Source organism: Pelobates fuscus, chromosome 8, assembly GCF_036172605.1.
Source record: "Pelobates fuscus isolate aPelFus1 chromosome 8, aPelFus1.pri, whole genome shotgun sequence".
NCBI lineage: Eukaryota > Metazoa > Chordata > Amphibia > Anura > Pelobatidae > Pelobates > Pelobates fuscus.
In genome coordinates, this window is record NC_086324.1 from 43,019,157 (window position 1) to 43,034,865 (window position 15,709).

Below are 15,709 nucleotides of genomic sequence, written 5' to 3' on the forward strand. Positions count from 1 at the left end.
CCCTAAAGTCACCCCTTTCTAGCCACACCACCCACAATCATTAATACCACTTGGTGACAGAGTGAACGCTCGTTATAAATATATGAGTAAGCATTCTTTGTGTGCTTTTTCCATTTAAAATATTACTAATGATATTACTTTTATAATTTATTTAAATATCTGGAATCTGTTATTTAAACATATACATAAATGTATATTTTTTTATCTTATGTCTTGGTAAACATACAGTATATCTATATTCTTATTCTTATTCTATAACATAATCTGCAGTACTTTGCAATTATACATAGAGGATATTAAATAACAAGTATTGACATACAAAGTAATGTTCGTAATGAAACAATAGGTGAAGAGGTCCCTGCTCAAAAGAAGTTTAATATCTAGGAGAATGTGCTTACAATTTAGAATATATATATGTATATATATATATATATATATATATATCCCTTTGCAGGCATATATGATTGTTATTCTAATTAATTTCTTCTTCTGGTAAGGATTACCTAGACAATATGTACTACTACAATGCCCCCTACTGGTAAAATCTGGTGGTGGAGGTGCTATCATAAATTATCTCTCACTTTTCAATATAATGCACAGATAGGATTCTAGAGAAGATTACACTATCAAGTATCCCTTGACCTCCTCATTATCATCGGCCCCATGGATCACTTTCACGTGGAGGTGAATATTTGTATCTGCTTCTTACACTTTAAATAAACTAGCCATACTTGGTTTGACACATTGTATACTCATAGTTTATCAGATACTCCTAGTACATGAATGAGATGCAAGAAAAGTACCATCTTCATTCAGGTCACATGTAAAACAAAAGACGTGAATGCTATCAGTATCCACTAATGATTTTAGTTCCAAACGCGGAATAGAGACTTCTTATCCAGTTACATATTAGCTCTGCATATTTAACTCGATCAGTCGTCCGGCAAAGACAGCCAACGTCCCAATAAAACAAACGGTCATGAAGACTGCAAGGAGGATGTGATCTAGCACCATTGCAACAAACTTCCATTCTTCTGATGCCTGTGGAAATCGGATATACAAGAGATAAAACTAGTGCTGGAGATACATCGTGTTCTATTATCAAGATTATATGTCACATCTAAGGTTCCAAAATTATAACAAGATTTATGTTTACATGTGAAAATTTGGGTTTAATAAAGATTCAAATTATATTTATTATGTCCCTCTGGTTAAGAGTAAATGTAACTATGTAGGCCTACATTAAAGGACCACTCTAGGCACCCAGACCACTTCAGCTTAATGAAGTGGTCTGGGTGCCAGGTTCAGATAGGGTTAACCCAATTTTTTTATAAACATAGCAGTTTCAGAGAAACTGCTATGTTTATAAATTGGTTAAGCCTTCCCCCAAAGCCTCTAGTGGCTGTCTCATTGACAGCCGCTAGAGGCGCTTGCGTGATTCTCACTGTGAAAATCACAGTGAGAGCACGCAAGCATCCATATGAAAGCATTGTAAATGCTTTCCTATTCGACCGGCTGAATGCGCGCGCAGCTCTTGCCGCGCTTGCGCATTCAGCCGACGGGGCGGAACGGAGGCGGAGAGGAGGAGGAGAGCTCCCCGCCCAGCGCTGGAAAAAGGTAAGTTTTAACCCCTTTCCAGAGCCGGGCGGGAAGGGGACCCTGAGGATGGGGGCACCCTCAGGGCACTCTAGTGCCAGGAAAACGAGTATGTTTTCCTGGCACTAGAGTGGTCCTTTAATAACTGGGACAATAGGGTTTATAAACCAATGGCAAGGGATCAAAAAACAATCTTAGATCTTGTAGATACTAGATCACAAAGAATGAAGTCCTACCACCTCCTGAAAGGTATGGAGCTTCGAGGGACCTTCATCATTCTATTATATAGAGAATACACACAACCTTTCAACAATGCAATAATTGTTACATCGGTGTTACATCTACATTAACGTTCAATAGGCATTGTTATAGGGACAATATAGTCACCAAAACAACTTTAGCAGATTTGGTGTATAGATCTCGTCTATGAAGTCTCACTGCTCAATTCTCTGCCATTTAGCAGTTAAATAACTTTTGTTTTTGTTTATGCAGCCCTAGCCACACCTCCCCTGGCTGTGACTGACACAGCCTGCATGAAAACCAAATTGTTTCATTTTCAGTCAAATGTAGCTTACTTTAATAGTTTTTATCTCCTGCTCTGTAATTTGATCTTTAATTACATACAGGAGGCGACTTCAAGATCTAGCAAGCTATTAACAGAGCAGGAGATAATACATTCTAATTTAAACAGAATTTGCAGTAAAGGAAGTATAAACATTAGATGACTCTTTACAGGGATTGTTTAGGAAGGCAGTGTAAGTCACATGCAGGGAGGTGTGGCTAGAGCTGTATAAACAAAGTGATTTAACTCCTAAATGGAAGAAAATTGAGCAGTAAGACTGCAGGGGCATGGTCTATACACCAAAACTGCGTCATTAAACTAATTGGTGACAATACCGTCCCTTTAATGTTAATCTGGCAAATGGAAAAATTAACAATCTTGCTATAAAGTTGCCCTAATATTATGTAGACATTAAAAGCAACCAGATGCTAAAAGTGCTACCTTAAAAGTTTGGGATATAGATTTGAGTATTCTGTAAGAGTAACAAAATCGTGTACTGTCCGCATCATTTGTAAATTTTATTTCACCTAACTCAAGTTGCTAAATTACTTTGTTGTAAAGACGACTTTAAATTGTGTTTTATTTGCATCGCCATGGCACATAATGTTCCTGTAAAATTATATGACTATACCTTCATTATAGCAGCTTAAATAAAATAGCGTTTTTCTCAGATGTAAAAGAAGTTAATTATAAATGTACCTTATTGGATTCCTCGTCTGACTTCATGGTCTCTGCAATGTATTTGATCCCTTCTATAGCACTCTTGACTTCTGGGTTCTTTAAAACTGGAGATTGGTAAACCACAGCAGCAGGTCCAAGTTTTCCCGAAATTTCCGATATATCAATATCTTCTGAAAAGAGAGTCTTGCCTTGCTTTTCTTGAGAAGGTCGCTTCATTGTAGAAAAGAACATAAGGTTTGGAATAGTTTCAATAAAAATCTGAATAAAAAACAAAAAAAGGATTGAAATTAGAAAAAAAGTGATACAATATATCTTAAGAACCATTTTAGAGTTGCTTCTTTAAGCTAAGCGTAAGAAATGACAACTGACTATGCCCAAAATACAAAAAGTTGAAAACAAAATCTTCAAATCTTCAATATTAACGTAAAATTAGCAATTTTGATGTTGACTTGTGAAAACTGATTAAATAGAGAATAAGGTAATGACCGTCTTAATTTGAATTTAACAAAACTAAGGTTATGTACATATAAGACAATTTCATTTAAAAAAAGCTTGTAAAATATAAGATTTTTTTATACATATACAAATGTACTTCAGTATAATTGGAAGGCACTTTTTTTTTTTGGAAAGTCTTTAACTTATTACTCACCTTTCTTACCCACTGGGGCATGGTGTGTGTACTTGGAGAACGATGATGTGTATTTATGACAATTACTGTAATAATAATTGAGGCAATGACAAACACCATGGTAAACAACATGTATTTGCCGATTAAAGGTACCGCGCTTGAGGTTGAAGGGATCAGTTCAACAATGACCAGAAGGAACACAGTCAATGACAGCAGTACTGATATACTAAGAGTCATTTTCTCACCTAAAAGTCAAAAGAAGAAACTATTCGGTATGTATGTCTAAACACATGCTGTTAATAGGATGTAAATCGTGCAATATTCTTTTTTAAGGGAAAAACGTAAAAAAAAAAGAATTTTCTTCTGTTACAGAATTTCTCCTTCAAAACGTATTTGAAGTACAAGAGGAAATGTTTTTAAACAACCTCATGATTTTATTGTAACTCACATTGTAGAGTAGAATTTTATTGGCAGAGTGCTGTGTTTTGCTGCATTTGCGCACAAGCCTCCCAATGCTTCCCTATGGGAAAGCATTGGATTGGCTGAGGTCATCAATCTTGATCAGGGCCGGCCTTAGGCATTTGGGTGCCCTGTGCAAAAAAATTTCACAGCGCCCCCCCCTCCCCCACTCCTTACCCCTTCCCACACACCCTGTCACACACACACACACAGGCAGACAGCCACACACACAAACACACAGAGGCAAACAGCCACACACACACACACACACACAGACAGTCAAACACACACAGACAAACAGTCAAACACACACTGTCAGACAGCCACACACACACAGTCACACACAGACACACACACACACACACTGGCAGACAGTCACACACACACACGCAGACAGTCACACACACACACACACGTAGACAGTCACACACACACATGCGTAGACAGTCACACACACACACGCGTAGACAGTCACACACACACACGCGTAGACAGTCACACACACACACGCAGACAGTCACACACACACGCAGACAGTCACACACACACACGCGTAGACAGTCACACACACACACGCGTAGACAGTCACACAAACACACGCGCAGACAGTCACACACACACGCGCAGACAGTCACACACACACGCGCAGACAGTCACACACACACACGCGCAGTCACACACACGCGCAGACAGTCACACACACACACACAAACATAGGCAAACAGTCACACACACACAGGCAGACAGCCACACACACACAGTCAGACACACACACTCACTAACAGACAAACACACTCACAGACACACACTAACAGACACACACTAACAGACACACACTAACAGACACACACTAACATACACAGACACACACTAACATACACAGACACACACTAACAGACACAGACACACACTAACATACACAGACACACACTAACATACACAGACACACACACACACACACACACACTAACAGACACAGACTAACATACACACACACACACACACACACTCACCCACACACACACACACACTCACCCACATTAACACATTTTTTAACATTTATTTAGACCCCCCCCCCCCAGCCTCCTTACCTTTGGGAATGCTGGGGGGGGGGGGACTCTTCCTCCCTGGTGGTCCAGTGGCTGCTGGGCTGGGCGGGCAGCGCTGGCGGGCGGCTGGCGAGGGAGCACTTCCTCTGAGCTGTTTGCTCAGCTCCCTCGCGCGCCGCAGAGTGAGGCTGGGAGCCGGAATATGACGTCTCCCAGCCTCACTGTGCGGCGCGCGAGGGAGCTGAGCATACAGCTCAGAGGAAGTGCTCCCTCGCCAGCCGCCCGCCAGCGCCGCCCGGCCGCCCAGCAGCCCGCCCAGCAGCCCGGGATGTCTGTTAGCCGCAAGGCTAACAAGACATTTGCCTAGGGCATTTGGGGGCGGCTTTTTTTGCCGCCCCCTGGAAAATGCCGCCCAAGGCAAATGCCTTGTTAGCATTGCGGCTAACAGACATGCTGTGTGAGCTATGCGTCCGCAGGGCGCCCCCTGCACCATGGCGCCCTGTGCGGCCGCACAGCTCGCACACCCCTAAGGCCGGCCCTGATCTTGATGATCTCAGCCAGGGAGGCAGAGCGGCCGTGGCAAGACCAGCAAGGCAAGGGCTGAAAGGCAAGTAATACTCAGTTTCCAAGCCCTTGGGGTGCTTAAATAGGTAGGGGGTCACTATACCGTTTACATGTTTCTAACACTATAGTGTTCCTTTCAGAATACATTGTAATCAACCAGGGCACAGTTATCCCACTCATTATTTAAAAACTATATATCATATAACTAAAACATTATTTTAAAATAAGTTAATATACTGACAGATTTACCTGAATCAGTAGGCAGATAAAACACCAATCCAGTCAGAAATGAGAAAAACAGACATGGTATGATAACGTTGACGATGAAATAAAGTGGAAGACGTAGTAAGACAAAATGATACGTGATATCCAGATAAGGTTTGTCAGGGCAACAGGTATAGTAAACCCAGTGTTTCCAGCAGCGATAGTCCTTCATCAGCCATTCTCCGCTCTCCATAAAATTGCTCAGATCTGGACGGTCATTCTCCTATTTTTTTAAGCACACGTTTATTCAAAATTTGACAAAAAATATGCACAATTATAATTATTAATGTATAAATATATATGACCCTGTCTTCTGAAATTGTCATTATGTTGCAATTAATTATACATTTGAAGATCAAAATGCTCTAAATTTTAGTTAAGCGACCATGAGGCATAAACGGGTTACTCCAAACACTATGACCACTTAAGTGATTTGAAGTGCTGATGGTTGTAAGAGCCTGGATGTCCAGTGGTTCATCTTGAAACACTACAAGTCCAGAGATATTGGCAATTATGTGCCAGGGGCAAGTTGCACCTTCAGCATACGGGGCTTAGGCAGTAAAGAACTTTGTTCCGGGCTACCTAATGCCAATTCTGTGCATACATTTAATCTGTTGTCACAGGCTCTCTGCACACCCACATTGCACTTCCTCTATGTGCATTGTGTTTTTTTGTTTTTTTTTAAACCCTCCCTCTCCTCATTGGTCCAGAGCTCGCCCATATGTGCTTCTCTATGAGAAACCTGTGATAGGACTACGGTGCGGCCCCTGTAAGGTAGGAGGGGATGTGAAAAAGCACTGCATTCAAGGTAAGTAAAACCTTTTTTTACAGGTTTGTCAGGAACTTACCTGTAACTGGCGCCCGCGCTGCTCCCTCCTCAGGCAGCGCGGCTTGAAAAGGATATATGCGCAACTTTATTCCCACAAACGGCTGCCTCTGCTGGTTCGTTGGCTCAACTACAGCCCTTTAAAATAAATTTTATTATTATGTTATCCCCCCCATCTAGGCGACACAATGTTTTTTGGTGTCACAAAGATGTTGTGAACCAATGAGCACTTATTTATTCGCTAATATCTGTATTGCAGTGAATCGAAAACCTAATTGCTAAATTTAGGCAAAAAGTGCGGAAAGAATATCATAACGTTTTGCACATTGAAGTTTAGTGAATGGACACTAAAGAAATTATTTTACTATTTATTCGTCCCGTACAAGGATTGAATGTCTAAAAAGATGGAGCTGCTTTTAGACATTTTTGTTAAGGTCAGTTGGGTCTAGCGCCAGCCCATATTAGACTACAGAAGCCATAATTCTCTGGCAGCTTGGGAATTATAATATAATAACATTGTATATAGGGTTCTTATGAATTCAAAATAGATTTAGAAAAATAGGCATGTTGGAAGAATGAAATGGATATGTTTTCTAATTAGACGTTTAGATTTGTTTTTTGCAACATGGATGTCAACACACCTCATCTGAATAGACTCATGTGTGGATTAGATAATAACCATGATAATATGGATAAGAAGGTAACCATGATATTGTGGCAAAGGTAACCACAGAATAGCCTCAAACTATTGTAGAAATACATGCGCCTCGCCCTCAACACATAAGATCTTCCTGGTGGATTCCAGGATAGCATTTACAATGGATGACTCCTTACCGGGTTTATAACCACTAAAGTGCCATCGTAGGTCCAAGTGCCGAACTTCATGCTGCAGTTTTGCTGGTCAAATGGGAAATATGTGACTATGATTTCACAGTAGCTTTTGAAGATGGCAGGGGGAGACCATATAATCTTTCCTGTATAATCCAGAAGTACTTTAGTTTCCGGTTCAATTGCAAAATCGCCATCTGCACTATAATGAAAAAACAAAAATGCTACAGGTGAGACGCAAATATTAATAAAAATGTTGCAGTTATAGCCATTTGTATTCACAGACTCCAGTACCCGACTTTGAAGCAGCATTTGTTTAGTAACATTGTACGTATAATACGCAAAATAAATTTTGGTTTGATGGACAGAGAGACAGACATATACTACAGACAGACGGATGGACGGACGGACAGATAGATAAACAAAGCTATCCCCAGTAGATGCAAAGAGATAGGACAACACTGAAAGATCTTGCTTTTTTGAGAGGATGGAAATATAAGCCATGACATTTCATTCAGAAATTACCTCCTTTAAAATGTTGTTGGATATTAAAGGGAATGCAATGTAGTTAAAGGTATAATCTAAACACCTAAACATATTTATCAATGAGACAGTTTTCGTGTATAGATCATGTCCATGAAGTCTCACTACTCAATTCTAACTATTTTGGCGTTAAATCACTTTCTTTATGCAGTCGTGGCCAAACCTCCCCCCAAGTAGCCTCCTTAAAAAATTGTTTAATTTTCAATTAGATCTAACAGCAAGGTGTGTTTATTTTAGAGGTTATTTTCACTTGCTTTTTTAATTAAACTTTCATCACACATAGGAGGCCTCAGCAGATTTCAACAGGCAAGAGCAGGATATATTTTCTTCTAAATTAAACATACTGTAAAAATAAATGAAATAGATCTCATTTTCAGGAAGTGTTTAAAGAGGCTGTATGAGACACAACCAGGGGAGGTGTGACTAAAACTCCTAAATGTAAGAGAATAGAGTAGAGAGACTGTAGTGGAACAATCTATAACTCAAAGACACTTAATTAAAGGATGACGCCAAGCACCATGACCTCTTCAGCGATTTGAAGTTATCATGGTGAGCAGAGTCTGTATGTGCAGCGTTTTGATTTGAATGGCAATGTCCGTTATTGGCTGAAATTGATCAGCTGAGAGTTATCCTTTAAACTAAAGTTGTTTTTGTGTTTAGAGTGTCCCTTAATGTCATTATGCCACGTGATTACAGATAAACAATCCATCTCAAATATTCTTGTTTTAGGTTGTGTTTTTTTTTTTTTTGTATAGAGCCCATCACATCATCTGTAACTTAAGTCCCAAGGAAAGCAATTGCATCAGAGTCTAAAATTGCAGCCATCAAAGGGATGCTCCAGGCTGAAGATGACCTAGTTTTAATACATTTTAAAGATAACATGTTCAAAATACGCCAAAAAAAACCAAAAAAGATAACAGCCTTGGAAATTCCTTTGTTTGATCAATTGTTTACACAATGTTTGGAATTTGGAATCAATTCTAGCCATTCTATTATATTTAATTTGAGTACTTACCATATCCAGTTAATAATAAATGATCAGCACTTGGTATATTCAGCAGAGAATATCAATGGAACGGCTATCCAAGATGATGATACTCATTACTGAAAGAGGCTATGGATGTAACTATTCTTATGTATGGCTCTTTTATCAGCCATATCAAAGAATCAAAGACAGTTGTAAAGGAACCATTATAAAAAGTGGGTAAAACTATATTTGTCATATATATATATATCCTGGAGCGTCCCTTTAAAGTCTGTAATTTTAGACTCTGATGCAATTGCTTTCCTTGGGACTTAAGTTACACATGATATCATAGGCTCTGCAAAAAAAAAAAAACTATAAAAGAGTACCGTATTTACTCAAATCTAATGCACGATCAAATCTAATGCTCACCTCAATTTTTTAAACCTGGAAGCTGAAACATGTTTTTGCTGGCGAATGTAATGCGCTTTTTATACAAGAAGATACTACTATACAACATTGTGCAACAATAAAAATGTTTAATGCCATAAAACATAGTAATATTGATGGTATTTAAATTTTAGTTACATGTTAAGTCCCCCCCCCCCCCCCCCGGTGACACCATCAGAATGGGGAAAGTATTGGATTGGCTAAAATCAGCAAGGGGGCACGACATTTTGGTCAATCAGCACCTCCTCATAGAGATGCATTGAATACTCGCATTTCTATGAGGAAAATTCAGCATTCCCTTGCAGAGTGTGGAGACGCTGAACGGCACTGCTGCCTGCTATGTAGCACTGCCCCAGGAAGCACCTCCAGTGGCCATCTGAGGAGTGGTCACTTGGAGGTGTCCCTACGGGCAATGTAAATATGAATTTCTCTGAAAAGGCAGTGTTTGCATTAAAATGCCTGAAGGCAATGAATATACTCACTATACATTAAGCTCTTGTTGTTCTGGTAACTATAGTGCCCCTTTAAGCCCTCTTTCAGGGACTAAATTTGCCTGTGTGATTTTGCCAGAATTAAATTCACATATGTGAATTTGCCTGTGTGAATTTGTCGGAATGGAATTTGCCTGTGTATATTTGCCGGAAATTTTTTAATTTTGACCCGAATGTAATACACCATCGAATCTAATGCGCATTCAAATTCTGGATTTTTTCCCCCTAAAACGGTGCGCATTAGATTTGAGTAAATACGGTATTTGAGATGCAGTAGATTGTCTATGTGTAATCATGTGGCATAATGACATTAAGGAACCTCTTACCACTATAACAACTCTGGTTTAAAGGGTCCCAAATACAAACCTACAACTCCTATATAACTAGAAACAAAAGAGAGTTGGAAATACATATATGGGCACAGTGATTTAAAGATTGATGGATACAAAGACCCTAAACTATCAGCTATTGATGTCAATACATGTTAATATTTAAGTAACAAATAGAAGAACGGTCCAGGCACTCCAAGGTACCAACAAGGCAATTTTATTGAACCCATTCCATCACAACGTTTCGACCTAGACGGTCTTTGTCAAGCTCATATATATAAGTAACACTTGAAGTCTGCACATGAATAACAAACAATATGAGGACATCTATAGCAAGGCATTGTCACTTCAAATGGTCTTATTTAATGAACTGAATTTAAAAAAAAAACAAGAAAAAGTGATTATATCTGGCATACCTAATAGAAAACACACTGTAAAGAAAAACGAAAAAACAAGGATAAAAAAAAACCATACTTGTTGTAAAGAACTAAATCTGGCCGCCAAATGTCACTAGATGGGATCCGAATCTTGTCTACCCCTCCGTAGTCTGATGGGTTCCATTTTAGATTGACATCCACCCATTGCTGAACAACACAACAACAACAGCACACATGGTTAGATAAAAAAGCATACTTCTTAACAGACAAACTATATGTACCCTTTATACACAAGGGCAAGATTACTAGAAATATTACATAGCAAAATGAATCGTATCATTCTTGTCAGTCGTTGAATTATGGTTGCTCTGTCCATTGTGCTCGGATTGATAATGGTCTACAATTTGCATTATCCTTATAGATGCAACTTCCGTAAAGATAAAATGGTGGAAAGATGGTAAAGGGAGGAGTCACCAATGGAATGTATCTCCTGGTTCTAGTGGTTTCCATGTGATCGTCCCACTTTTAGTATGTTGTACCAATTTTTACAACATGACACTTTGATAGATCCCCCAACAAACTTAAAACAGTAGTTCTTAAATGTTCAGTCAGGACATCCCCTTTAACAAAAGTATTTTACAACAATAATCAGAAAAAAATAGTTAAAAAAAAGGTAATCTAAACGGTGTCTATAATATATAATTTGTAACATTGAAACGGTTATCACTGTTGGTTAATGCAAATTTTCTAGGAGCACATACTAATACCGTGACAGTGGTTTTATCCTGAGGTTTATCTATAGCAGGGATAGCCGTAAGGCAGGACCCCAGTGCTCACAGAACTCCAAATTGCAGCAAGCCTTTTAAGACAAAGTACCATTTCAGACCTGGACATACTGACAATCATTGTTTTCTCAATTTAGTTGGGACTAAAGCCGACAGCTAAACACACAACTGTGATAAATTGGCTCATAAGTCTACATTTTTTTAATTCACTGTCAAGTCAGGACAATTAGAATTTGAATTAACCTCCCCTTAGTCGTTTTATTTATTTATTTATTTTTTTGGCAAAGTTTGAAGATAATAAAAAAACAAAAATAAATCAAAAGTCTCCCAAACCTGTTTCAGCCGGACGTTTGTTGACACAATTTGATTTACTTCGTCCTTAAAATAAAACAAGAAAAAACAGCTCAGAACCAGACAATGTGTTGGAATTTGTGCATCAGGAGGAATGTATTAACCATCTGACTAAAAGTGTTTAAAAAATAAACGTGTGGGGAAAAAAGCCAGCACACTGATTATACCCCAATGTATGAAATGACAGACACAAGCTGCAAGAATAATTAAAAAAAAAAAATTAAAAAAAAAATCCAGCTTCCTGTAAAAAATGTGAAACTCTATTTGAGGAGTGATACAATTTACTAAGAATTCATTATTCGAAGTAATGGACACCCTATTGCAGAAGTGCTCAATCTACATCCCATGAGCCACTGGGACGTGCCTCTTTTATGAATGGGAAGTTACTGAGTGACTTAGAGTATCACCTGACCACTCCAGTCAATCAGTGGCTCCCCTGCCCAGCGGCACTATGTACTTCCTGAAACTTAATTTCAAAAGCTGGATGCTGTTCGGGGGACTGGAAATCTGTCGCTGGAGGCAATTTTTGGGGTTAAATCGTTTGAGAATGATTTCAGGTAAGAGATCTCCCGGGTGTAACCGTGGTACCATAACAACTTAATTTCAATGATATTGTTATGGTGCCTGGAATGTTCCTTTATATCAGTTTATAGCAGTATAACATTGAATGAGAGGGCACAGCTAGCTCCCATCGGAGGTATGGCTACACTCTTCCTTATCCATACCAGTTCATTCCAGCAATGGTTGGCTGTGATAGGCTGAGAAGAAGCACTAGTCAGAACAGCACAGAGGGGATAGGCATTAAAAACAATCACAATGGTTTAATACTGACTAGAAGGATGGTGCTAGAGGACTCCAGTCACCATAACCAGTTACAGTACCTAGAGTGTTCCATTTATAAAGGCCTACTAGTGCTAAAGGCAAAATAACATTGTAATTATTTGTTCATATCTCGTTTATATTCCATTTCATTAGCACATGCCTCTCAAAGTGTTGCGTTGAATTTTATTAAACATACCACATTGATGAGTTGTATAAGCTGGAGTCCAACTGTTACCACAACCTTATCAGTGAACGTCTCAACAGGACGGACCACTTTGTTATAAGTCTTAAATAAGTTCTCAACAAGTCGGGCTTCGTCTTCAGAAGCAATAACTGTTCCTGCTAAAAAAAACAAAAAACATCTACTTTAGATTAAATGCTTCAGAGGGGTTAATGTAACATAATAATAATGTATACAGAACCAGCACAAACATGCTCTGATTTAACATTACATTATTATTATTATTATTATTATTTATAAAGCGCCAACAAGTTCCGTAGCGCTGTACAATGTGTGGACTAACAGACACGTATTTGTAACCAGACAAGTTTGATGCACAGGAACAGAGGGATTGAGGGCCCTGCTCAATGAGCTTACATGCTAGAGGGAGTGGGGTAAAGTGACACAAAAGGTTATGGGTAGGATAGAAAAGTAGGTTGCTAGGATAGTGTTCATTGAGGGCTTAGTGTTTTGTTTTGATGACAGTTGCGGGAGCGGAATCAGAGTGCGGAGAGGCAAACCTGTCTACAGTTTTATTGATACGCTTTTTTTAAAGAAGTAAGTTTTACAAAGATTTTTTGAAAGAGTGGAGATTGGGTGAGAGTCTAACAGAGACGGGAAAGGCGTACAGGGAACAAGATGTAATCCACTGAGAGTTGAAGAAAGATTCCATTTACAGCAGAGAAAATGGTTGTTTATAGTAAATAGAAGGAGGACGAGCAATTTGTTTGACTTAAAAAGTTAGATTTCTCATAGGAAAGCATTGGGAGACTATTGCGCATGTGCCGCAAAACGGAGCGCCAATCAGCATATCCTTATAGAAATACAGTGAATCAATGTATCTCTATGGGGAATGTTCAGCACTGACACAGGAAGCACCTCTAGTGGGTATCTGAGTGACTGGCACTAGACGTGTTCCTAGCCAGTAATGTAAACACTGCCTTTTCTCTGAAAAGCCACCTTGGACAGGCTTTAGACACCAGAACCACTACATTAAGCCCCCTGTGGGTCACCAGGGACCAAAGGCCCCCTTCCTTGAAGAAAACCAAGCCGAAATAAAAAAACAAAACAAGCAAAGATAAAGCAATGGACAGAGGCAGGAGGGACTGCACAGTGGGAGTGAGAAGAAAATGATCTTCCCTTTGCTGACGACGTAAAATATGCACATATTTGATACATGCCTAAGTCACATGTGCCGGTATTGTAACTTTGTTGTGCCTGACGTATGAAATATATGCTCAACAGAATTAACTCAAATGTAAAATAAAATAAACACTATTATAAAATACTAAAACACATTTACCGTTTATTTTTAATTAGGTGGCATTAAAATAAAATATATCATTAGAAGGAGGCTTCAAGAATTAAATTCAAAACTTTATTTTTCTTCTGCAGGTGTGATGAATTAATTAATTGATTTCTATCGAGGAGAGCATATTTAAATGATAAAGAAACAGTGCAATTTATGTCTATAACCAGTTTGCAAATGAGTGTGTATGGATACATTTGCAAATGTCCATCAAAGTGTTTTACTACAGAGTTTATTTACTAAACTCGGGATTGTGGGGAACAGAAAAACAAAATTAATGAACTAGCCAAACTGGAAAAATTCTCAAAATTCTCAAAGTTAACTATTATTCAAATTTGACTAATTCGGTAAATTTGGTCATTTCAAATTTCACCCCCCACTATTCTAGTATAAGTAAAATTATCCCTAAATGAGTAATAGCGAATTAATGACTAACATTTACATATAGAAGGCTTGTAGATCCACAAAAAAATATTTTTTAATGACATTATTAAAAATATGTGATAGGTAGCTCTTTGCAAATTGTTTCAGTGAGATTACACTAAATATACTAACAAACAAAGGCATCTCATCAGTGGTTTAATTTTCCTTTAGAGTGAATTGTCCATTGCAAAGCTTGAAAAAATAAAATGATTTCAATAAATCTAGTACTTTTATCTTGCTTTCCATTAATTCTAGCAATGGAACGTGCATGGTATCTACATAATCATAGGGATCAGTATACAAATAAAGAAATAAACATAACTGTAACACTGATAATAAAAGAGATACAAGATAGATATTAAACAATAGTGCGTAAATTATAAAATATACCTGATAGACACAGGAAAATAATATGCCAAATTCTGCAGTCCATTTCCTTCCGCTCCTCTTGACTCTGTTCTTCTTTGGTTTCTTTATTGGAATGGTGACATTTCGGATGGTTGAGGAGCTCCTTGTGTCGCCCAGTTTACAGCTTCCGGTTTCATGGAGAAGAATGCGACTAGTGATCTATTAATATACCCCACCTGTTCTGCATGACAGCTGAATGTCTGGAACTCGAAGCTGATGTGCGGCAAGGATTTCTCGTAACTCTTTTGATTAAGGTTGCCTGAATTTTAAACCCTCTCCAATGGTACCAAAATTTGTAAAACTGTCACATTTGAGATTTATACACAACCCAAGAGATACGTAAACACTAGATAAGGCTGTGTTATGTTTTTTGTGTTATGTTTTTTTTTTATACTGAACAAACTATTTTAATTTTGTTTTGTTTACTTTGTATGGTTATTTTGTCCTGACACAGCCAGAGTGTACAATGCAAATTAATTTCACCCCCACTTTGTGTGTGGAGGGCACATGTGTAAGTACTGCACTATGAAAAGAAAGCCCAAACACACAATTGCTTATACAACATTTTGCCACATGCGCTCCCTCCTGCCAGTCACTCAGTTACCTGTCCCTGGTCAGAATGAAAGGAAGTGCTCTCTCAGTGAGCACGTCCTGTCAATCTGGCCGTGTACAGGAAACAATAGTCCTGTACCGCGGTCCACGCTGCTTGGCCGGGTGGTGGTGGGGGGGAGGGGGGTGGGGAGTGACCACTAAGGGAAAGATGGGGGGAGAGAATCACAC

At 38.7% G+C, this 15,709-nt stretch overlaps 1 protein-coding gene across 1 annotated transcript; it reads right to left on the minus strand.

Moving 5' to 3' along the window:
- Positions 1–201: 201 nt before the first annotated feature.
- LOC134571482 (acetylcholine receptor subunit alpha-1-B) lies at positions 202–15,040 on the minus strand. The gene is made up of 9 exons (XM_063429759.1): positions 14,912–15,040; positions 12,766–12,911; positions 11,730–11,774; positions 10,709–10,818; positions 7,464–7,659; positions 5,789–6,026; positions 3,489–3,712; positions 2,858–3,097; positions 202–1,041 (listed from the first exon to the last, which is right to left on the minus strand). The coding sequence occupies exons 1-9, from the start codon at positions 14,952–14,954 to the stop codon at positions 910–912; spliced, it is 1,374 nt and encodes a 457-aa protein (XP_063285829.1). The 5' UTR covers positions 14,955–15,040; the 3' UTR covers positions 202–909.
- Positions 15,041–15,709: the final 669 nt, after the last annotated feature.

Bases quoted from the DNA above. Each gene is read 5' to 3' on its own strand.
- LOC134571482 (XM_063429759.1), bottom strand. From the start codon at position 14,954: ATGGACTGCAGAATTTGGCATATTATTTTCCTGTGTCTATCAG. The intron at 12,912-14,911 runs GTATATTTTATA...TGTTTTTTTTAG, and splicing joins TATTTTCCTGTGTCTATCAG to CAGGAACAGTTATTGCTTCT. The intron at 11,775-12,765 runs GTATGTTTAATA...TTTTATTTTAAG, and splicing joins TTATACAACTCATCAATGTG to GACGAAGTAAATCAAATTGT.